Genomic DNA, 23,366 nt, shown 5'->3' on the forward strand with positions numbered 1-23,366 from the left:
GCCACTCCGTCCCCGGATTCCGGAGGCCGACGTCCGACGCGGAGGTGCAGGCTGCGTCCCGAAATAGCCGCAGACGCGCAGCAAGACAACAAAAAGCAAAATAACGAAAACTGGAGTAAAGTGTGTCGTTGCGCCGCGCCGCCGCTTGATCCAGGCAGCCATTAGCCCGGCTGTTGAACCAGGCGCGACCCGCGACGGCCGCACCGCGACGCTCGTGCCGCTCTCTGACTGCTCTGCGTCATCCGGCGCTCCATCTCTCTCGCACTCGTGGGGGGCGCGCGGGCGAACCGTAGGGGTGCGAGAGAGACGGCGCCATCCTTCGAAATCGCTCGCCAGTCACCGCCAACAATGGCCGCGTTTCTTTTTCGTCGCTGTCCGCCGACGGGTCGCCGTCTGTCTCTCTCGCACCCGTAGGAGCCGCGCCGTGAGTGCGAGAGAGACAGAGCGACGCGGAGCATGCGGAGCTCGGCGCGGTGTCCTTCCTTCCTGACCGAGAGGCCGAGAGGCCGAGACACAGTGGGTCAGAAGACCGGTGGAGGCGGCCAAAACTCTTGACGCGTTTTGAGCTCCAGTGTCACTGAATGGGACTCGAACCGAACGTGTGACCCCACCAATGGACTGCTCTCCGAGCGAGGAATCCATTGATGGGGTCACACGTTTGGTTTGAGTCCTGTTTAGCGACTCTGGAGCTCAAAACGCGTCTAGAGTTTTGGCCGCCTCCACCGGTCTCCTGGCCCACTGTGCGAGAGGCCCAAGGCGGCAAGGCACCAAGGTGCGTGGCGGCGTGGCGTGAGGACGCCAGCTGTCTCGCCGCGCCTGGCCGCCACGCCGCGCGATGCCGGCCGACGCCGATATGCAGGCTGCAGGCCGTGCAGGCCGGGGATATGGAAGGAGGTCAGCTCAGCAATTATTGGTCGCCGCAGCTGCAGTGGCAGGGCCAGGCCGGGCCAGGCGGGATCCTCTGTCCCTCTCGCACTCGCGGGGCGCCCCGTGTAGGTGCGAGAGAGACGGCGCTCGGAATCAGTCTGCAGGGCCGGCGGCGGCGGCGGCCTGTGATTGGCCGCCACCAATTGCATCAGCGGAAGCTCGCCGGCTCGCCGCCTTGCCGCGCTAGAGGAGATAGTCAAGTGGTATTGGAGGGCGTGACAGCCGGGCTGTCCCCCTCGCACCCGGACGGGGCGCCCCGCGAGTGCGAGGGAGACGGTCTCCGGGATGGCGCGGAGCGTCACGATAAGCAGGCACCACGACTGGGGCCGCGTGCGCGTGCAGCGCCGCCGCGAGGACTCGGAAAACGTGTCCACCCGGGCCCCCGCGCACAGTGGGCCAGAAGGCCGGTGGAGGTGGCCAAAACCCCGGACGCGTTTTGAGCTTTTGAGCTCCAGAGTCGCTAAATGGGGCTCGAATTGAACGTGTGACCCCACCAATGGATTGCTCTCCGAACGACGAATCCATTGGTGGGGTCACACGTTCGGTTCGAGTCCTGCTTAGCGACTCTGGAGTTCAAAACGCGTCTAGAGTTTCGGCCGCCTCCACCGGTCTTCTGGCCCACTGTGCCGCGGGGGGTCGAACCCGCGCCCGCTCGTCGACGAGCGCACGTCGCAACCGCCAGAGCCAGCGCGTGGCGCTCTAGAGAAGGCCCTGCTGCGGTTTAAGGACACCACGGCCAGGTGAGGTCCGAGACACTAATACACGTGCGTAGAAGGAGGGGGCGCGAGGGAGACAGCGAGGGAAAGAGATAGAGAAAGAGAGCGAGGGGGAGGGGGAAGGGGGGTATCTTATCGCATCGCGCTTCTTGCTGACCCAAGCGGCTCACATTATGTGCATTCCGCAACCATTCTGCTCCTCTTCGCCCTCGTCTTCGTATCGGCCGGGCCGTTGGACCGCTCGGCGACGCGGCGACGCGGCGACGCGGCGACAGACAGAAGGACCGCTCCGTCGTTCTGTCTCCGTCGCACCCGCGTCACGTCCCGCGGAGGTGCGAGAGAGACAGCGACGAGACGATCCTTGGAAGCCGGGCGGCGGATCGGGAAACTTTCGCGGGGCAAACATCCGTGTCGGCTTAATGACGAGTCCGGGAAAAATTGATAAGAATGGAAATGAAATAAGCGAAGTGAGTCTTGGTCGGCGGCGGCGGCGGCGCCGTCTGCATGGGTCGGCCGCGGGGTGACGGGGCACAGTGGGCCAGAAGACCGGTGGAGGCGGCCAAAACTCTAGACGCGTTTTGAGCTCCGGAGTCGCTAAGTGGGACTCGAACCGAACGTGTGACCCCACCAATGGATTCCTCGTTCGAAGAGCAATCCATTGGTGGGGTCACACGCTCGGTTCGAGTCCTGTTTAGCGACTCCGGAGCTCAAAATGCGTCCAGAGTTTTGTCCGCCTCTACCGGTCTTCTGGCCCACTGTGCGAGGTGGTGTCTGCTCGGCTCCCGGGTGGCTGGCGCCGTGGAGGTGGGCAACGGCGGCGAGCGCGCGTGCGATGGGTTGCCTACGCCGCCGACCGCGGGCGCTTCGCTGGGCTGTGCTAGGCTAGGCTTCGCCACGGCTTCGCGAGGGACTTGGCCTGTATTTCGCCGGTCACCGTCGCGTTCCTCGCCGACGTGCATTCCGGCGTGGCCATTGAGGCCCCCGTCTCTCTCGCACCGCTACGGGGCGCGCCGGGAGTGCGACAGAGACAGTGCGACGAAAGCGAGCGATCCTTCGGAGTGAGGCGTCAGACGGCAGTGGCACCATTCCCGCCCCGCAGTGCCACGCAGTGCCACGCAGTGCCGGCAGCATTGTGCATTGTCCGGCCCTTCCGGCCGAGCAAAGCCAAACACGACGGAGTATTTCGCGGTGTGTGTTCCAATGCGCCACTCCACTACAAGAATGAGGAATGAGGAACGCCGTTCGGTATCAGTCTGCGGAGCGCTCCTCGAAATGGCGATTAGGAGGGTGCGAGCGCCGACCCCTGCACACAGCGCACCCGCGCCCTCGATGGACGCGCTCCGATAGCCATTGGTCGCCACTGCAGACCCACTCCGAACAGCGTCTGTCTCTCTCGCCCTCGCGGGTCGCCCCTGGCGTGCGAGAGAGACAGAGCGACAGGGGCCGCTTGGGAACGCAGTGCGTTGGGACTCTGCAGGTGAGAGTCGAGTCCAGCCCGAGGGCCCAGGGCTCCCACAGTGAATCAAGGGCCAAGGGGCTGCACTGCAAGGCACTGCCGGCACTGCGAGGCAGCAGGGGTGCGCTGTGAGCCCCACGGCCCGGCCGCCGCCGATACTTCGACCAGCGCCCAGCGACGGCCAGCTGATCGAAATCCGAACCGCTGTCGTCGCTCTGTCTCTCTCGCGCCCCTCAGGGGCTCGCGCTCCGCGCCGCGAGTGCGAGAGAGACAGAGCGACGCCCTCGGCCCCCAAGGCCGTCCATTAGCCGGTGTGAACACTGCGTGAAAACTGTGTGAACGCGCGCAGGCCGCACCACTGTAAGGCCGCCAGTGTAGGTACGCCCCCGCTCGCTTCCGGTGTGGCCGGAAAGGCCGCCTCCGCCGGGCACGCCGAGCACGCCGAGTAGCGCACGAAGCAGGAGACTCATTCCGGGGGGCGGCGCCGTCGCTCTGTCTCTCTCGCACCCACACGGGACGCCCCGCGAGTGCGAGAGAGACGGAGCGACGAAATCAGTCCGCCGGCGGCGCCGAGGGGCGCGTTTGCGTTCGGGTGCGCGGCCTGCGGCATGCCTGCGGCCTCAACGTCGACGGCGGAAATAATTACGGTAAAGCGGGGCGATTCCGCCGTCGCCCCGTCTCTCTCGCACTCACGGGGCGCGCCGGCCGCGGCGCACGGGTGCGAGAGAGACGGAGCGACTGTATCCGGTGGGAAAGCGCAGGCCGCGGAGGAAAAATCGCGACGTCGATCGGCGCTCTGGGTCGCGCCACTGTTAGGGCGGCGCCGTGCACGAATCACGTAACACCCGCAGTATCAGTGTAGTGACTTTTGGAATGAGTCTGCTGGTGTGCTGGCCGCCTCGCGAGGTGCAACAGCTCCTCTTAATGCGGGGCTGCCATTGTGGGGCCGCGGCGTGCCGACGGCAAGCCCGTCGCGTCGTGGAGCACGTCAAGCAGCCCTCCGCTTGCTTCGCCTCATCCACATGCAAATCCATTTTGCCCAAGTCGATGGCCCATTTCCGGCCCCCCGCCTGTCGCGGCCGTCGCGGCCGTCGCGGGCCCAGCAGCTTCCCTCGCGGTCCCTCCCGCACTCGGTTCGGGGTGCGAGAGGACCAGGACGACGACATGGCCTTTCCGGAGGCCGCCTGCCAGCCCGCTGCCGAGGCGCGTGGCCCTCGTGGAGCTCGGGGTGCTCGGGCTCGCCGGGGATGCACTCGTCTTTCCGGCCGCGTCGCGCGCGCGCCTAATCCGATTTTTTTCAGGGTAATTTCGTTGATCAGAGAACTGCACACCTTTTGTGGCAACTTTCCCGCCCCGCCGACGACTTTCCTCCTCTTTCGCACCCGTTTCTTTTCTTCTTTTTTTTTTTGGCGCCAGTCTGCGCGCGGCGCGCCTGTCTGCTATTTTTTTTTCGATTTTATTTTTTGTGGTTGTTTTGAGAAGAGTTCGTCTTGGGCAATTGATGGCGTCTGAATCGCGACGCGGCTATTGGAAGTATATTAATAAAGTCTTCTTCCCGGCGGCTGCCCGCTGCGGCTGCGGACTGATCCCTTCGCGCCGGCTGCCGCTTCTTGGACAAGTGGCCCCAGTGGCCCCACCCGGCCGGCCGACCAGAATTTAAAGTCTCACTCCCGGCCGCGAAAACAGTGAGGCAAAAGACGCAAATTGAGAGCATGTTTGAGATTACCGGAACACTGTTTGTCCCAGTGGTCTGCCCTCTGGCGCGTGTTTTCGGCGGCCCGCCTCGGCCACCTTGCCACCTTGCCGGCCGCGGCCGGCTCCTCCTCCTCGCCTCTCCTTCTTAGTCAGGACCTCGAACCGACTTGGAGTGCAAATTGGCCTGGTGGCTTCAAAACGAAGTCTGCGCGTGCTTTCTCCTTTTTTTTTTTAGAACGCTAACTCGATTGTCTACCCCTCCAGGCCCAACAAGTCTGTCACCTTGGCGAGGGGGGGCCGCGGCGCCGCGGGCCCTAACCCGCTGGAGGCGCTGGAAGCTTGCTGGAAGCTTGCTGGAAGCCGCGGTTATGCAGTCCGCCGACGCAGGGCCGCGTCCGGGACTGCCCGCTCACCACGCGCTGGGGGCAATTTTCTGTCGCGAGCATTTCCTCTGCCCGAGACCATTTTGCTGTCAGTGCCCCTTGGTGCGTTGCGGGAAATTTGGCCAACTCTTTTGGCTGCCGGCTGGTGCCGGCTGGTGCCGGCTCGTGCTGTAAGTCCGCCAGGCTCCACGCGTCGGGCGTGCCCAAGGCGTGCCCGAGGGCGCCGCGGTGCGTCGTGGGAATCTGCGCACAGTTTAACGCCCCGCACCGAACCGACCCGCCGCGGGTAATTTATTCCAACATCCTTAACGCCTGATCGAGCTCGACGAGGGGGAACCAAGACGTGGACGACGACGTCGCGAGGGGCGGCGGGGCGGCGGGGGAGGCTCGGGGGCAACGGCCGGGTGTGGACCAATTTTGAGGCCGCCGTCGCCCCAACGGACACACGTGTTCAAAAAAAAAAATGGTCCAATGGCTGTCCGTGGCTCAGGGGGCGTCCTTACGGCGAGGCCGCCACGCGAGTCGGGCACCTGGCTGCGGCTGGCTGGCTGCGGCTGCTGCGGCATGGAGGTGCACTTAGGCCCCCTCCCCGACGTAAGGGATGCCCCCTCTCAGGCTGCTGGGCCAGGCTGCGCGACGAGCCCTCGGCCAACGGCGGTCCGCGCCCCACCAGGCGCCGCCCCCTCCGCGGGGCCGTGGGGGTCCGCGGGGGGTCCGCGGGGGCTCGCTGGGCCCCCGCTGCAGGGCCTGGGGCTGGCCGCCCGGAGCTCGCCGCGGGTTGGCTCCGCCGCCTGACTCCGACCGGCGCTTTCGGCGCTGTCTCTCTCGCGCGCACGGGGTGGCACGGGGCGGCCCGCAGGGGTGCGAGAGAGACGGCGCGTTCTGCCTGCTGGTTGGTCCGGTTGGGCCTCTCGGTGATGGATGGCGAGCGTGGCGAGGCGGAGGGCGTTTCGCACCCCGCGCGTCTCCCACGCTCTTTTCCGCTTCCGGTTCCGTTTACGCCGGAAGTACTCTACCCGCGCGGATTCGAGGCCACCACGCCGGACGGTTCCCAGGCTGGCCAACCTTTTCTTTCCCCGGTACGAAAAAAAAATAAAAATGTAAAAATTGAGGCAAGCGCGCGTGGTATTTGAACCACGGCGCCGTCGTGAGCAGCAGATGAAGCGTGGCCAAGAGGATGTCCTGTTCCCTGGTCCCCTCACCGCCTTAACAGACTCACGCCACGCCGTGGTCCTTGCATAATTCATAATCCGGGCCCTCCTCCGCCAGCACGCTGCCAGCACGCTGCCAGCACGGGGGTCGCGGCGACGGCCACGCGCCGCGTCTCCGCGTCCTCCTCCGCGGAAACCCAGTTTCTGCCCGCGAACCCTCGCCTCCCCTCCGCCACGACAGTTATTTTCAAATATGGTGACAGCATCGAATTAGGTGCGCTTCTTGTCATAATGTTCCGGACGAAATCGCGTGGCGGTCGCGGAGAGGGTCCGGAGTCCGGAGGGGCAGGGCGCCTCGGCGACGGCGTCCACCCCGCCCCACCGCGCCCCGCCCCGCCCCGCCCTCCCCCTTGATGGACGTAGCGCCCAGGCCGGCATAAGAGCTTCCCCGAACCGCAGATCGTTGGCGATTTCTCGGGATTCGCGACAATTAGCTGAGAGGGAGAGAGAGAGAGAGAGAGAGAGAGGGATGGTCGGATCGGCGGCCGCGCATCATTTTTCATCTCCGTCCAACGCGTGCCCTTCGCGCCGCACTGTAACGTGTACACTGGTAACACGCGTCCGCTCGCCGGGAGACGGAAAGGGGCCGCGGTTCTCCTCTCACACCCCTTCGTTTGCCCTGCGGTAGGTACCCTGCGGACGCCCCACGAGTGCGACAGAGACAGAGCGACGAAGCGAAACTTCGAAATCGCTCGGCGGGAGGGCCGGACATGAAGGGGAGAAAATGAATGAATACAGGGAACCTGGAACAGCACTTGTGGCCTAGCAGTCACTAGTGCCGACTAGCGCCGTATCGGTTAAGCAGCCCGCTCCTCGCAGAAAATAATTTACTATATTTTTGGCAAAAGTGCCACGGTGGTAGCGGTGCTCGCGAGAAATGCGCTGTTTGCCGACGTGGGTAGTGCTCTTTCGACGCAGATGGACTCGTACGCTGGTTCGACCTCTGCTTTTGTGTACTAGATACTAGAGCGGAGGCAGGCGGGGCGGCAGAGCGCAGCAGGACGGAACAGGATAGGCTGTGTTTTGAAATTGAGAATGGTTGCCGCTCTCCGCGCCGCACCCGAGTCGTATCCGTTTCCGGCTTTATCAGACTCCTGGATTTCTCATACCAGCAGACGCAGTTTTGTTCTTGTTTGTTGGTGTTTGGTGGTAGGGTTAGGTGCGTCGTCTGTTTGTGTCCCGAATCTGTACTGATTTGTGGGAAAGGTGATATCATGATGGACACCACGCCCGTCCCTGAGCCGGTCACGGAGGCGATCGGCCCTTCCACGCCTTCGCCAGTGACTACAACTGCTCCTGCTAGTTTCGGAGCTCCAGCGGACCCCGCGACGCCCGCAGTCCCTTCAGCCTCTTCGGACACTTCGGTCTCTTCGCCCACCATTGAAACTACAGCTGTTGCAGCAACTACAGGCACTGCAGCCCCTTCAGTCACTACAGTCCCCTCAGTCTCTACAGTCCCTTTAGCCACTACAGTCCCTTTAGCCACTACAGTCCCTTTAGCCACTACAGTCCCTTCAGCCGCTACAGCCCCTGTAGCAACTGCAGCCCCTTTAGCCACTACACCCCCTTTAGCCACAACAGCAGATACAGCCACCTCAGCCACTTCAGCCCCTCCGGCCACTTCAGCTTGTCCAGCCACTTCAGCTTCTCCAGCCACTACAGTCCCTCCGGCCACTACAGTCCCTCCGGTCACTACAGTCCCTCCGGCCACTTCAGCCCCCTCAGCGACAACAGTCACTCCAGTTACTACTTCCATCGCTGGTGCCACCACTGTCCCTGAAGAGGGTGAAGTTGTATGTTATAGATTCTCAGTTTTCCGTTTCAAAAAGTTACTATATTTCTAGTTCAACTGCTTTCTAAGAAGTGGCCCAGTGCTGCTTGCGGATTGTTTTGCTCTGTTTGACATCGAGACATTTCTGTATGATTTCAGGAAGAAGAAGAGCTGGAATATGTAGCCCCTTTGGGCTCTACCTCGTCCGGAAGGAAGAGATGGTTTTCTAAGGAGTTACGATGCATGATGTATGGATTTGGTGATGACCAGAACCCATACACTGAAAGTGTCGATCTACTCGAAGATCTAGTCATAGAATTTATTACTGAGATGGTATGCCTTTATATTGTATCTTGTAAAATTAATTTCTTTGCCTGGCGCAGTTATTTATTATTATGAACCTTTTCAGACACACAAGGGAATGGAGATTGGCAGGACAGGAAGGGTCCAAGTGGAAGACATTGTGTTTCTTGTACGTAAAGACCAGCGTAAATATGCTCGTGTTAAAGATCTATTAACTATGAATGAGGAGTTGAAGAAGGCAAGAAAAGCCTTTGATGAAGTTAAATATGTTGGTGAGTGACAGCAGGAAGGTATTTACTTGGTTTGCAGCATTGCAGATGCATTTGTACCCTAATGTTGTAATTTTTTCTTAAGATCCGGAGTTAGCGCTATGATTTATATAAATTGAACATTTTGGTACTGATGTAAGTTCTTTTCCATCAATTTATCTATGTGTATGTGTTTCCTGCACTGTGTGTTTCTTTGTGCAACAAACGCATTATCTGCACCACAGCTTCCTAATTGTCACGCAGAGTTTATTGTTTAATAATTTATTGCTTGGGTCTGTGTTGGTGATGGAAATGGAAATCTGTGGTAAATTATCTGTTCTACTTCTTCTCTGTATGAGAAATCCTGATTTTTTTTCCTGCTAGAATTTAGAGCAAGGGATCCAGTTTGGTCCCAAAATGTACATAATGCACATTAAATGAAAGATCATTATATGGCGCACTTATTAACAAAAGAATAATTTGCAACATTTTGTTGCATGGGTGATAATAGTTTGTAAGTTTCCAAGACTGACTGAGTTACGGTAATTAGGATGGGCAATGTCATAAGCCTGTTTTATGTTTGTGTTGTTCAAAACTCTCTGTGAATCTATTTTTATTCTGTCTGTTTCCTTAAGTGCTGATCGTTCTGTCTCAATCTATGGCATGTGTTGGGTGTTGTAAGTTTTTTCTACGTCTGATTTCGGTACCCAGTGAAAATGATTTGTTTTTGATGTTTTACAGTAACTTACTGACTGTATGATTAAGTGATTTTAATTTCATGTTGCAGTTGCAGTCTCATATTCTCCAAGACTCCCCTTGGGACATTTTTTCAAAATGTCAATATTGCTTTCAGTTTTTATTTTTGTGTACTTTGGATAGTTATTTGTGGTACATGATCTACTGATCAATTGAAAGGTGGAATAAAGGAAACAAAGACAAACAACTATTGATCAGTTGGTTTTATTTTTCCTTACAAGTCTGTTTAATTTTGTAAATAAACAATGCAGTCAAAACACACTCACTAAACCTTCTAAGATGCTCTGTAAATGAGTCAGATTGAATTTTTGTTCCCTCAAAGAGAGTGAAAGAGGTACAGTAGAAGATAAAATTTCTTGAAACCCATTCCATAAAAATATAGTCTACCACTCCTGTATGTGATTAACAACTGTTAACGCTCAATTTAATATAATAATTTCAATTTACATTTATTTATACATACAAAAAAGAAGGGAGAAAATTGGACAGCAGAAAATTATACATATATAAGCTATCTGTACACTATTTACATTCACCATTCCACTTAATGATTGATAGTAGTAAAAATATGTTCTATTCACAATCGTTGCATTATGTACAAAGCAGACGAGGGCCAAATTCCCTTTCCAAGCAGCAAACATGACCTCAACCATCACCTTCAGCTTGCTGTAAAGAAAACCAACTTGACATCCACCTGTCTAGGTTAATTTGGATGTTAATTTTTGTTCACTAATATCTTTTAAAAATTATTTCCACACTGAAAATAACTTACATAACACATAAATATATAAAAGGCTGGTAGAATCTCTCTCATTAACAATATGTACATATGAATACAAATGAGTTTACAACCCAAACATAATTCTAATAGCAGCCAAAACTATGACAAAATAAAAACTAGTATCAGTAAGGTAACAAAGTGTATTTCGTAGACCCTGCTGAGGAAGATCCATTGCACCGTATCTATTGCACAATTTTAGTAGTATAGTGAATGACTTCCGAAACAGAGATGCTTTTGGAGAGCTAATCCAAATTCAATAGCAACTGATTGCTGGACACCCATTATAGCTCTGACTTCTTATTTCATAACTTTCTAACCGATCTAAGGTATTAAGTTTCCACATAAGGCTCATCATCTACGGCAACTATAATGCAGGCTAGGCTCAGACTAAAGTAAGAAAAATTGAAGTGGAAAAAAACATGGAGGGATTACATGGCATGCGGACAGTTATTGTACTAAGCATTTCTTTTGAGATCAAATTTACAATGATGTAAATGCAATGTCATTTGCATTAACAAACTGCATGCCATGATCATAATTAAAAGCCTCAGCACCCAAAGCACACTGCTATCATCAATTAGTCAAAAGTAAAAAAAAAAATTGCTGCCAATATACTTAACAATCAATTATTTGAAAAATAATTGGTGAATCAGTAAAATTCCAATAGATTTGGAAAATTTCAGAATGTGTTCATTTTCTTTCCACAGGGTAGGAAAACTTTGATTTATTTTGAGACTACCCTTCCTAAGAAATAAATGAAGGCAAAACTAAATACTCAAATCAGAGTAAAAACTTGGACAAATTCCTGAATGAAGACATTCACATCAAAACAGGCTAACCATATTCCCAACTAAATTTGAGTTCGTTACAGTATAAGCAGAAAAAGATGTTAAGAGTAAAAAGGGATTTGCCTCTTTTGGTTTGTTTCTCAATTTACATGTATGCCAATATCAGAAGGACACAAGAATTAACATAAAAAATAAGTGCCTCCCAAGGAAACAAACAAAAGTCTGTTTCAAATTTAGTGTGACAAAGAGATAAATTTAAAAGCAAAAGCATAGCTAGAGAGTTACAGTAATATTAACATCACATCACATTCACTTTGAGCTGTTTCTGACTTGCATGAAAAGCAGGTCATTAAATCACAAGGTTGCATTGCCTCTACAACATCAACACAGCTAAGGACATTAAAAATCATTTTCACTGGTGATAAAACAATAAAGTGGATAAAACTTGAAAGCCACTACAACAATGCATCTGAAAGCTCTTTTACTGCATAAATTAAACATAGCTAAAACTTGGCAGAATTTCTTGAAGAAATTGCACAAGATCTATGATGACCCGTTTTAGAACCACCAGTCAGTCCAGTGTCAAAAATTCAATGCATCTACTCAGAATTAGTTACGAGTTCCAAACATGTCTTTTATCTACAGACATAATTTTCTATTTACTTCTCTTTAGTTGCTGAACAAAATAAAAATTACTTTGAAAGAGAAATGATTGAGAAAAGAAGATTCTCATTTTTTCAAAACAACAACAACAACAACAAAAAAAAAAAATGTGCATATAGAGCTTTAAGCTAGGTAGCACACTAATATGTTCAGATACAACTTTTAGCAGAAAACCCATTTGACAGTTACACCAACAATGAAAATGAAACTAAAACCCTCCCATGCCCACTCACACAATCACTCACACACTCACACACATACAGACACTCACTCACTCATACTTCTCCGCATACCACCAACCTCCCCTTCACTCCTTGTGATGGGGATCCGAGTGTGGGTGGTGCGGATGATGGGGGTGGTGGGGGTGGTGAGGGTGATGGGGGTGGGGGTGGTGGGGGTGAGGGTGGGGGGCATGGGGGTGCTGCTGCGAGTGCTGAGCTTGTTGGTCTTTAAGTCGGTCATGTTGATGCAGTGAATGCTGCGGCAAGGACATGGACAACCTGACGTAGTGGGGGTGAGGTTGTGGGGCTACTGCTGCCTCTGACAGAGACTGCGACTGTGACATGGAGCGAGACATCTGCTGGTGGGCTGAGTCGAGCGCCATGCCTGAGGGACCGCTGGCCCCTGCAGGGCTGGAGGAAGACAAGGGCACCAACATTACGTTGCCCTCAGGGCCCTGCTGCAGGCTGTACTCGTACGGAGAGTAAGGGTTGCCATCAGCATCTCGCAGGGCCTAGGAAAGTTTAAAGCAGAACAGTATTTTGTGAGTCAAGAGCTATAGAGATTGATATGAAACACTAAGCGCATGAGTCTCAAATGCTTACAGAGAAGACATGTCGGTAAAATTGGCTGAACTTTTCCTTGGCAAGTGCAGTTTCTCTGTTGAGGTAGTCATGTTCCCTAAGAAGCTTTTGCTTTCTACTTCTCATTTGCTGAACTTCATCGGCAAGAGAAACAATTTGGTCAAGCTTGCGCTTGCGGCAGTTCTGGGCAGCCACCTAGGAACAAAATTACAACAAAATAAAACTTTCCAGACACTGTTAAATTTATATATTCTAGTTTCATAACAATAAAAGGAAACCAAAGGACATACCTTGTTTTTACCACGGCGACGGATGTCTCTGATAAGAGATAATTGCGCTTCACTAAGGTCATGCTTGGATAACCGTTCGTTGAATTCGTCCATGGGTAAATTAATGATGTCGTCCACAGCCATCGGTACGTTCAGAGCTCGCGCACGCTTCTCGTCGCGCGACAAGTGTGCATCGTCGCTTCTGCGAGCTGCATTGGGCACAAAGCAACATTTCATTACAAATTCCATCGCAACAATTCGCTCCAGGTCCTCCCACACCAAATTAAATGCAGCATTTCTCAAGGCTCAATTTATTTATTTTACTTACAGTCGCGTGACTTGGAAGGCTTGTCCCTTTGCAGGGGGCGTTGAATTGAGCCCGAGCTCTCCGGAGGTGGTGGCAAATGGTAGGTGTGGTTGTGTGCCACCGGTTCCATTGGAGGCCGAGCTGTGGGAAACAAAACAAACAGCAATGAGTCAAGAGGTCGCCAGTTTTCATTTCAACGGTTGTGCTGCGACATGATTGAGAAAAACTTGGAATTTTAAGATCGGGTGAAAATTTCGAGAAACACAAACCATGGTGCTGGCGGGGGTACTCGTGGCCGTAGTAGCCGAACTTGATGTCGTGGGCGCGCTGCTCCTCCTCGTCCAGCGACATCGGCGAGCTGAAGGCGCTGGCGCCGGAGGGCACGATGGCGGACACGCCCAGCCCCGAGGCCACGGAGCCGTTCATGACGAGGCCGCTGGCCGAGGGCGCCGCCGACGCGCCGCCCTGAGGGCCCTGAGGCTGGGGCATGGCGCCGGGCATGGCGCCGGGCCGCGACGCCTCGCCGCCGAAGTCCAACTTGAGCGGCATCGGAGTGGCCATGGCGGGAGCAGGACCGACCGGCAGTCCTCCTGAAAGAGTGCAAGTCATCCACTTTTAGTAAACAATCGCTGGCAGGTGCGAACGCCATCCCAGTCATCCTTATCACTGTCGCGCCGCGCGTCGTGAGCGGTGAGCGGTGCGTCAGGCGCCCTCGACCCTCCCAGACTTCCCCGAGCCTCGCCCCGCCCCGCGACACCCTGCTCCTGCTCCCCGTCATCCCCGTCCACGTACCGGTGGCAGGCTCGCCCTGGAGGTAGCGCTTGCCGAACATCTGGTGCTTCTTCTGCGCGACGCCGGCGGGCGCGGCGCGGTGCGGCGAGTACCCGCTGTACTCGTTGGGGTGGTGGCTGGCCAGGCTGCTACCGGCCGGGCGGTACTTGCCGTCCATCTGGTAGTGCTCCGAGTCCGAGCTCGCGTCCATCCACTCGCCGCCGTCGGACAGCGACGCGACGCGCTCGGAGCCCATCGAGCTGACGGCGCTGTCGCTGGACGCGTCCAGCCGCTCGTCGCTCTGCGCCTGCGACGCCTGCGACACCTGCGTGGCGCCCATCAGGCCCGACGCCGCCCCCGGCAGCACCGCCCCCGGGCCCGGTCCGCCCACGGCCCCCGCAGCCCCGTCCAGCATACGCAGGGGGTACATGCCTGCAACAGAACGGGTAGCGTATGGATTAACGGGCAAACGCGCAAACGCTGTGTCACAGTGACACTGCTGGCCGGCCGGCCGGACTCTGGGGACCAGATAAGATAGAGCAAATTGTCCTGCCAAGTCCACGCTCCCCCGCCACCCCGCACGCTCGACCTCCTCTCTCACCGCTATCACCGCCGACGCACGACGCCACGCGCCTAGAAGCTAGACGAGAGCGAGGACGGGTGAGGCGCGCCGCGGCCGCGGCCCTCCGCGCCCACCCGCTTCTGGCCCGGATCTGGCAGGCCCGCGTTATCGCATCGCCGACACCGGCTAAGGCCCTCTGGCGGCCTGCCCCGGCCCGCCCCGGCCCGCCCCGGCCCGGCGGCGACGTCAACTCACGAGCACACGCGACAATGAGCTCCTGGGACGCGCCTCGCCCTCGCGCCTCACGCAGGCGTCGACGCGGGTGGAGCGCGCAGCGCAGCACGGCAACACACACCTCACCGCGGGCCGGGCTTGAGCTTGGGCTAGGCCTAGGCCTCCTGGCCCGCACCGCGACTGGCCCCGCCATCGGCCCCGCCATCGGCATCACCATGGCCCGCCCTTGACTCGTCGCAGTCCGCCAAGCCGCCGTCGCCGTCGCGCGCGGAACTGCTGAGTCATCGTGCCGCTTATCAGTACGGATGGCGAGTGGCGAGTTGAGGCGCAGATAGACCAGACCGGCCCTGCCACTTCCTCAAGACTTGGGGCACGAGCCCCCCGTAAACACAGCCGGCGGTGGCGCGGCGGTCACGCGCGCCGAAACCAAACTAGAGTCCGACAGTGACTCTAAACCAAACGACCCCGTTTCCCTGGCCCCCCTGCTGTACACGTGTCCTGGCGGTCCTGGGGACTCCGTCCTTGCGCACTGGCGGTCGGCCTGCCCCGCCTGCCCTGCGCGTCACCAACTCGAAGCACAAACACCCGCCGCGGTGCGGCGGTACCGCGGCGCGACATACAGTACCTACACATCTGTAGTCCCATTTCTCAGGTGTGCAAACAGACGGAAGCGGAGCCTCGGCTGCCTCCGCGGCGCGCAGGTGTGTACTAAGAAAAGCCCGAAAAGTGCAACCATCGGGGCCGCTTCCCGACCGACGCGGCACCCGCGGCCACGGCGGCCACAGCGCCGAACAGCGTAGTGCAGGGCCGCCGCCACACGGTCATACTGACCAGTCATTCCGCCCTGCCCTGCGGCCCCGCCGGTCGCACGCCCCGCCCCGCCCCGCCCCCCACCACCCCGCCCCGCCCCACCCCGCCCCACCCCGCCCCGCCCCGCCCCGCCCCGCCCCGCCCCGCCCCACCGCGCCCCGCCCCACCGCGCCCCGCCACCTTGCACCGGCGCGCGGCGCCCTGCAGCGCTACACCCAAAGGCAAAACATCATAAGCCCAAAATAAAACAATGGAAAATACATGAGGCTGGCGTTTGGACGCGGGTCGTCAGACACACACGTGGTCCACGCGCGGAATAGTAACTCAAAGCACAGCGCGACGACGTCGTCGTCGGGCCGGGTCGTCGTCGGGCCGGGTCGTCGGGCCGTGCGCGCGCTGCCGCCATGCCGACGGACATACTCCCCGCGCGGGGGCTCTGCACGACGCGGGGTATCGCCGCGCCGCGCGCATGGCGGCGTGGCGGGGTGGGGGGTGGTTCGCGCTTCGCGCATGGAGGCGCTGCTCCACTGCGCTGCCAACTGGCGATACTCACTGTCGTTCATCATGTCCATGAGCTGGAGGTCCTCGTCGTTGAGGATGGACGACAAGAAGCCCTCCGTCGTGGTGTTGAGCGGCGCCAGCTGGCCCATCTCGGTGCCGGACGAGGAGTTCTGTCAACAGGAAGAGGGAGCGGACCGGTGAGCGGCGGCGAGTCTCTCCAGGGAAGACCTGTTTGTCGCTCTGTCTCTCTCGCACCCTTACGGAGAGCCCCGTGAGTGCGACAGAGACAGAGTGGCTAAACGGTTCTTCTGGATCGTTCGGCGCGGGGGGCAACTCACTTGGTAGTACAGCATGTCGTGGGGCGGCTCCATCTTGAAGGCGCTGGTGGGCGAGCCGTCGCCCATGGGCTCGCTGCTGTTGGTCAGGTTCATGGACTGCGCCACCGCAGAGCCTGCGGCAGGTCCGAGAGCGTCACGCACACGTCCAACGACAACGCCAAAGCTTTTAGAGCCACCGCACAGTGGGCCAGAAACCGGCGAAGGCGGCCAAAATTCTAGACGCGTTTAGAGCTCCAGAATCGCTAAATGGGACTCGAACCGACCGTGTGACCCCACCAATGGACTGCTCTCAGGACGAGGAGTCCATTGGTGGGGTCACACGTTCGGTTCGAGTCCCATTTAGCGACTCTGGAGCTCAAAACGCGTCTAGAGTTTTGGCCACCTTCGCCGGTTTCTGGCCCACTGTGCACCGCTCGTCGCCTTACCCATGGACAGGCCGGAGTACACGCTGGAGCTGTTGAGGTCGCCGACGGGCGGCGCCAGGGTGGCGTTGTGCAGGACCACGGAGCGCGCGGGGGACGCGCCGGCGTGGACGCCGTCATAGCCGTAGTGCTGGGGGTGGTGCGCGCCCAGGGGCTGCGGCGCGGCGCCGGCCGCACCACCGTGGATGTGGTGGTGGTGGTGATGGTGGTGGTGATGGTGGTGCGGCGGCACGGGCCCGTGGGCCTGCATCTCCTGCTGTTGGCCGGCCGGCAGGCTTAGCAAGTTGGCCAAGTCCTGCCAGCGCTGCTCCATGCTCACGGCGCGACCGTACGGCGCGCGGCCCTGCAACACCGCAAGAGAAACGTTCAAAAGGGCTGCACCCGACACAAAATCAAAACCAATCAAAAGTTGGAGGCTTTATCACTGCCGAGGCAATCCGCGGTCCGCGTCACGGTCACGGGCCGCACCCAAGTAGTTAGATAACCGCGACAAAAACTCCGAGAAGGTTTGGCGCGTGCGGTAAAGTGCCGAACATGGAGCACTGCTCCACACATGGACCACCTCCCATCATTCCCAAGCAAATTATCAGATTTTCCAAAGAAAACAAAGTGCGTTTCACTCATTGAACTTGATTTTTTTCACAAAAAAATCGTTTTGAGTCGATTGGAAATGATCCGCAGTGATCCTGTTTGGAAAAGTGATCCACGATCGGTCGCTCCACCCTACAAAAATCTCACCCCAGCAAGAGGAAGGCTCGAAAAAGGTCCCAAAAAGGCGAATCCGTGAGACACTGGAAACTGTCGAGTCACGGACCGCGACAACGCGGCCTGCGTGGGGATCGGCGCAGCAGCGTCCTCGAGTACTATGCAAGCGTAGCAAGCGTAGCAGGCAGGTAGGTGGGTACCGCCGGTACCGGCAGTGGCGCGGCACGCGAGCTGAGCCGCGCGCTGATACAGGACGAGGACTGGCTGTCGCTGCTGGCGCCGCGCGTGCGACGCGGAGGTCCGCCTAGTGGGCCTCGTCTCGCGCAGACGCCATCGTGACCGATGGTGACTGGGCGAAATTAATTGCCATAATCGGGCAACGAGACGGCGGAGACGCACGCCGGCACGGTTTAGATTCGGAGGGGGGGCCGGCGGCCCGGTGCACTTCAAGTGCGCCAGGCCGACGCAGCCGACGCCACCTGGCCCAGTACCAGAACGGCGGCGGCGAGGGCACGCGTCCGTGGACCGCCAGAGAGTCACACAGTGACTATACCAGACTAGAGTGACTGGGGGAACTTGGTATCGATTTCTCGGAATCCACGTCAAGATTAACAGTTTATTAAAAGCATCAGAAAAGTGGAGAGCGCAGCGCAGAGGCGCCATAGGATGGTGACGGCTTCCCTGACGACACGTCGGCGAGTCGACACCAGATACATCCAGTTTGACCTGCAGTACTGTGTCCGAGCACCGCGTCGACGGGCCGGACCTGACGGGCTGACGGCGGCAACGCAAGCCTGGGTCTGGGATTCGTCTTTTTTTCCGGGCCGCTCGGTGGCCGCGCAAAGGGCAGCAGCGCCAATAAACCAACACTCGCATCCCAAGCGGCCACAAAGTAGGTCGTCGGGGAGCCCAGCCGCCCAACCCGCGAGGCGGACCGTGGCGGACCGCGACCGCGGGGCCGGCAGCCAGGCAGGCAGCCAGGAGGACGCGGTACGGCACCACGGCGATGCAGCGCGGCAAGGCGCGGGGTCGCTGTTGCTTTATTTCGCCCATTTGTACAGCAGACATCAAAGTGCCATGCTTGATTAGGTACTCCGTCATTTTGTTTTACTGCCGCGCCGCACCGCGCCACGCCGCGGGCACAGCCGGCCGGGCCGCGGGCCCTGGACGGCCGGGACGCGGAGGCCCTTCGGGACCATCCAGCCGCCCGGCGCGGCACAGCGGGCCAGACGACCGGTGGAGGCGGCCAAAACTCTAGACGCGTTTTTAGCTCCGGAGTCGCTAAATGGGACTCGAACCCAACGTGTGACCCCACCAATGGATTGCTCTCCGAACGAGGAATCCATTGGTGGGGTCACACGTTCGGTTCGAGTCCCATTTAGCGACTCTGGAGCTCAAAACGCGTCTAGAGTTTTGGCCGCCTCCACCGGTCTTCTGGCCCACTGTGCGCGGCCCGGCCCGGCCCGGCGCGCTCGCGGACAACGTTCGTCGCCGACGTCGTGGACACGCCGCCGTCATCCCGCGTTGCCGGCGAACCCCCTAGTATCAAAAACTCCCGCATGCACTCTCAAATTCCGGCAAATCGTTTTGCCACAGCGCCGAAGCAGGTCCTTGCCCCGCCGCCCATTCAGAGGACAGTGGTCGACCGGCAGCGGCAGCCGAGTCCCTCCGTCTCTCTCGCACCTCCACGAGACGCCGAGGCGCCCCGCGGTCGCGAGAGAGAGACAGAGCGAGCGAGCCCACCGGCCTGCAGCGTGTCCGGCGACGCGGTGCTGCGTGTCAATATTGACCGCCCCCTCGACATGATGGGGTACACGGTGTGCACAGGGAATCCAGGCGCGAATAGTGACGCCCGGCTGCCAGCCCCGTCGGCCCCGCCAGCCCCGCCAGCCCCGCCAGCCCCGCCAGGGGGGCCCGGGGACCTGTACGCGCGACGACACCCAAACACCGCGCCCCCCTGCGGGCCCTGCGGACCCCGCCGGCAGCCAGCCCTGCAGGCAGCCAGCCCTGCAGGCAGCCAGCCCCGCGAGGCGCGCGGGACACACGCGGGACGCGCTACGTGCGAGTGGCGTGCAGGCAAATAGTGCTGCTGCAGTATTGACGATCGCCCCTTTACGATGCGACGACCTGCGTGTGACCCACCTGCGCCTCGGCCAGCCTCAGCCAGCCCCGGGCCCCGGGCCGGAGTGGAGCCAACGGGTACCGCCCGAGGGGCTCCGGGTACGCATCCCGGCGGGAGCCCTGGAGTGTCTTTTCGGTTTCCTCAGCTCAGAGTGTCCTCTACGCTATCCCGCAGTGTCCTTTCGGGTTGCGCCCTTCCGCGCGTCCTACCAACCTCGCTGCGTCCTTCCGGGTGTCCAGGACCACGCCAAACGCCCGGCCCGGGTCGGGCCTTAATCAAATAGACACGTTGCTAACGCCGCGTCTAAGACGGCGGAGAAAGCGTTGGCACCGGAACGACGGTGTGCCGGCGGTGCTGGCGGGGCCGCGGGTACGCCGGGGCCGCGGGTACCGCATGACGCCAATCAATCCAGGCGGGTATCGAGTGATTTCGGGTTAACTGGGGTCGCCTCACGGGCCTCACGGGCCTCACGGCTCCGTCCGTCAGCTGTCCTTGTCTTACTCTGCTGCATTTTATTCATTTTTTTTCCGGTGTGCGTTCACTCTCGGCGTGCCACCTCGGTGCTTCCAGGCGAAGGAAGGAAGCCGAGGCAGGGAAGGCCCTCGAGGTCGTCGAGCAGCACCGAGCAGAGCACCGCTGTCTTGGCGGGCACACCTTCAAAATGGCCCCATCGCGTCGCCCTCACTCTGCACTGCAGGTCCTCGTTGGCGTCGTCGCGGACGGTCCTGAAGGCTCCAGTCCACTCTTGGCCGCGCCTGTACCGCCTGTACCGCGTTGTTGCAGTGTAGCCGCACGGCTGCCGAGCGTCGTTGGAAATGAGTGGGGCATAATCTATCTTGTTCACTCCGCCGTCACCTCTGGCGCGCTGGCGCGCTCTCTGCTGGGCCGAGGCCGAGGCCGGCCGAGGCGATCCGAGCCGAGCCCAGCCGAGCCGAGCCCAGCCGGGCCGAGGCCGGAACCGAGACCGGCGCCGGCAACTCGCGAACGCGGTGCTCGTGGTATCAGCGCGCATGCAGTGTGTACGCACCCAGGCAGCCCAGGCCCCGCCACGGCCACGACCCCAGCCAAGAGTTCGGCGCACAGTGGGCCAGACGACCGGTGGTGGCGGCCAAGACTCTAGACGCATTTTGAGCTCCAGAGTCGCTAAATGGGCCTCCAACCGAACGTGTGACCCCACCAATGGATTGCCCTCCGAACGAGGATTCCATTGGTGGGGTCACACGCTCGGTTCGAGTCCTATTAAGCGACTCTGGAGCTCAAAACGCGTCTCCAGTTTTGGCCGCCTCCACCGGTCTTCTGGCCCACTGTGCGACGGTTCGAACCCCGAATACGGAGGACCCACAGTCACTTGAAACCACTTCCCCGAGGCCCGAAGGCCCGAAGGTGCTCGTTCCATATTCAGGAGCCGAGCCCGGCAGGCCGATTCCGAACAGGGTCGCCCTGTCTCTCTCGCACCCGAGCGACGCGCGCGCCGAGCGCGAGAGAGGCAGCGACTGCGTTGAGCCCGCAGCGCAGCGCGTTACCACCGCGTTACCCGCCCCCCGGCCGGGCCCCGGCCGGGCAGCCTGTCGAATAGCCGCGTCTTCATTAGGACCTCGCTGCCTGCCTGGCAGGCTGGCTGGCTCCAGCGGACCGCGCTGGAAAAACTGGAGCGCCGCCGGAGTTTTCCAGTGTGCCACCGCGCGACTCACTCCGACAACGCGGACAGGGGAGACGCCAACAGGGGCGACAGAACAAATGGCGTCATTTCCAGCACTCGCCGCCCGAGGGTCCAGCGGCTCCAGCGGGCTACAGCCGCAGAGGGCCCGGAGGGGGCGACAGGCAAAAGCCGCGTTTTTAGAAAAATGCGCGCGACAAGCGAGTAGCATTCCGTATTTCCTGGCGGACCGTTTCCGCTTTCGGACAAGCCGCAGCAGCTGCCGCCGCCGTCCGACGTCGCCGTCGTCGTGACCAGGGCCGCGTGAGAAACAGCGCGCACAGTGGGCCAGAAGACCGGCGGAGGCGGCCAAAACTCCAGACGCGTTTTGAGCTCCAGAGTCGCTAAATGGGACTCGAACCGAACGTGTGACCCCACCAATGGATTCCTCGTTCGGAGAGCAATCCATTGGTGGGGTCACACGTTGGGTTCGAGTCCCATTTAGCGACTCCGGAGCTAAAAACGCGTCTAGAGTTTTGGCCGCCTCCACCGGTCTTCTGGCCCACTGTGCGACGGCGCGTCGCCTCGGACGCCTCTCGAAGGGCACGGCACGCAGGGCGTGAAGCCGGCCGCCCCAAGGACACGCGGCTCGCCAGACGCCCATTTGTCCATTAGAGCAAGTATGTATTAATAAGAGGGCGGCAATCACGAGGCTCCAAGGAAGGCGGCGCGGCACGGCGAGGCGCGCTCGCTCGCGATTTGTCCACAAAGACGGCCTGCCTGATGGGGCCCGCGAGGCGTCCGAGGGGGGGGGGGATTCCTCTGCTTTACTCCACTCATCCGTGCTGTGCTCCGCGCACGGGAGCACTCGCGTCGTGTCCTGGACGCGTCCCGGACGCCCACGCCACCGGGAAAACCCCGCCGCGGAGGCAGTGCCCGCGACGCGCCGCCGCGACGCGCAGAACCAATCCAAGTCGCTCATTTATTTACTCTGCCTCCTTTTTATTTTCCTTTTCCTTTTATCTTTTTTTCTCTTCTTCTTCTCGCCTCCTCATTACTCGCGGGAGGCTTGCGCGAACCACACAATGAGTCTGAATCGCCGGGCCGCGCAAGCGCCTCCACTCGCCGTCCTCCTCTCTGTCTCCGTCTCGCTCGCACTCACGGGGCGCCCCGTGGCGAAGCAGTGCGCAGCCAAAAGCACGCCAAAGGCACGCCAAAGGCACGCCAAAGGCACGCCAAAGGCTCGCCGGCCAAGGCTCCGTCTCGCCGTCCCTCAAGGATGAGGGAACCACGAAACACCGGGCCGGCCGGCCGGACAGCACAGCACAGCGAACCGACAGACACCTTACGCTTTTATTCTTTTTTTTTTCCTGTTTTTTTTTTCTTCCACGCATTTTTTTTCAAATGCAGGAGAGGCGTGTAGAACAGAGAAAACCGCAAAGAAGGCTCGAATGCAATCACTAAGTTCCCCAAAAAATTATGAAACAAATCCAGTACAAACAAACAAAAAGCAATTATTTTTTTAAAAAAATAATTTTTGGTCCAGCAGTTGGTGGCTTGTGAACGACTAGTTGCGCAGTTCGATTGAACAGGGAACCCGATTGAAACATTGAATGTTTTCCGGTGGAGGTAGCAGCAGCAACAGCTCGCTGTCGGCCGAATGGTCCGCGCCAACCCGTGGGCACACGCTATCAAAATCGCATTTCAAGAACAAACTAGTGTTCGAAAATTCCCGGGAACAATCATTCAGGGGAATATTCCCGAGACTTCCCGGGAATTCCCGGGAACATTCCCATTTGGCCGGGAACATTGCTTCAAATGAAATCCATCTCATGTGATAAAAATTAAACTTTTTCTTACGAATATTTTTTTATTAGTATTACGAAACATTTTTTCTTGCTCTCTTCTGAAAGAAAAATGCAAATACACTAGAGTGATTCATAATTATTAATTGGTTCCCTTGCACTATCAACATTTTTCGTGCAAAAACTAGCTATTTTTAGCCATGTTTTAAAAATTCCCGGGAATTTCCCATTTTTTGGGTCTGATTGTGCCCGGGAACGTTCCCGGGAATTCCCTTAATTCCCGGGAATATTCCTACCCTTTAGAACACTAGAACAAACACCACGCCGACAAAAATAATTTTTTAAAAACAAAATCCTTTACTTCAATTTTTTTTTGGCCGCTG

At 58.3% G+C, this 23,366-nt stretch overlaps 2 protein-coding genes across 9 annotated transcripts in view; one reads left to right on the forward strand and one right to left on the reverse strand.

The window, feature by feature from the left end:
• Window positions 1-7,384: 7,384 nt before the first annotated feature.
• LOC117647613 (uncharacterized protein PB18E9.04c-like) lies at window positions 7,385-9,653 on the forward strand. Of its 2 annotated transcripts, XM_034389461.1 has the most exons (5): window positions 7,385-8,181; window positions 8,319-8,492; window positions 8,569-8,734; window positions 8,817-8,866; window positions 9,498-9,653. In XM_034389461.1, the coding sequence occupies exons 1-4, from the start codon at window positions 7,603-7,605 to the stop codon at window positions 8,834-8,836; spliced, it is 939 nt and encodes a 312-aa protein (XP_034245352.1). In that variant the 5' UTR covers window positions 7,385-7,602; the 3' UTR covers window positions 8,837-8,866; window positions 9,498-9,653. The 2 variants fall into 2 exon arrangements, with proteins under 2 accessions (XP_034245352.1, XP_034245351.1); XM_034389460.1 differs by having other exon boundaries at window positions 8,817-9,653.
• Window position 9,654: 1 nt separating this feature from the next.
• The window catches only part of LOC117647606 (segmentation protein cap'n'collar), a 64,989-nt gene continuing 51,277 nt past the window's right edge, over window positions 9,655-23,366 (reverse strand). For 6 of the 7 annotated variants that reach the window (XM_034389449.1, XM_034389444.1, XM_034389445.1 and 3 more), the window contains exons 6-14: window positions 16,719-17,058; window positions 16,294-16,406; window positions 16,008-16,125; window positions 13,870-14,280; window positions 13,347-13,667; window positions 13,099-13,218; window positions 12,792-12,979; window positions 12,523-12,696; window positions 9,655-12,431 (exon numbers count right to left, since the gene is read on the reverse strand). In XM_034389449.1, coding sequence (XP_034245340.1) covers window positions 12,006-12,431; window positions 12,523-12,696; window positions 12,792-12,979; window positions 13,099-13,218; window positions 13,347-13,667; window positions 13,870-14,280; window positions 16,008-16,125; window positions 16,294-16,406; window positions 16,719-17,058 — 2,211 coding nt within the window. In that variant the 3' untranslated portion in view covers window positions 9,655-12,005. The remainder of the gene's footprint in view (window positions 12,432-12,522; window positions 12,697-12,791; window positions 12,980-13,098; window positions 13,219-13,346; window positions 13,668-13,869; window positions 14,281-16,007; window positions 16,126-16,293; window positions 16,407-16,718; window positions 17,059-23,366) is intronic. The other variant, XM_034389447.1, reaches the window with a different exon arrangement.

The sequence above is a fragment of the Thrips palmi genome, unplaced genomic scaffold, assembly GCF_012932325.1.
Source record: "Thrips palmi isolate BJ-2018 unplaced genomic scaffold, TpBJ-2018v1 HiC_scaffold_2, whole genome shotgun sequence".
NCBI classification, from domain to species: domain Eukaryota; kingdom Metazoa; phylum Arthropoda; class Insecta; order Thysanoptera; family Thripidae; genus Thrips; species Thrips palmi.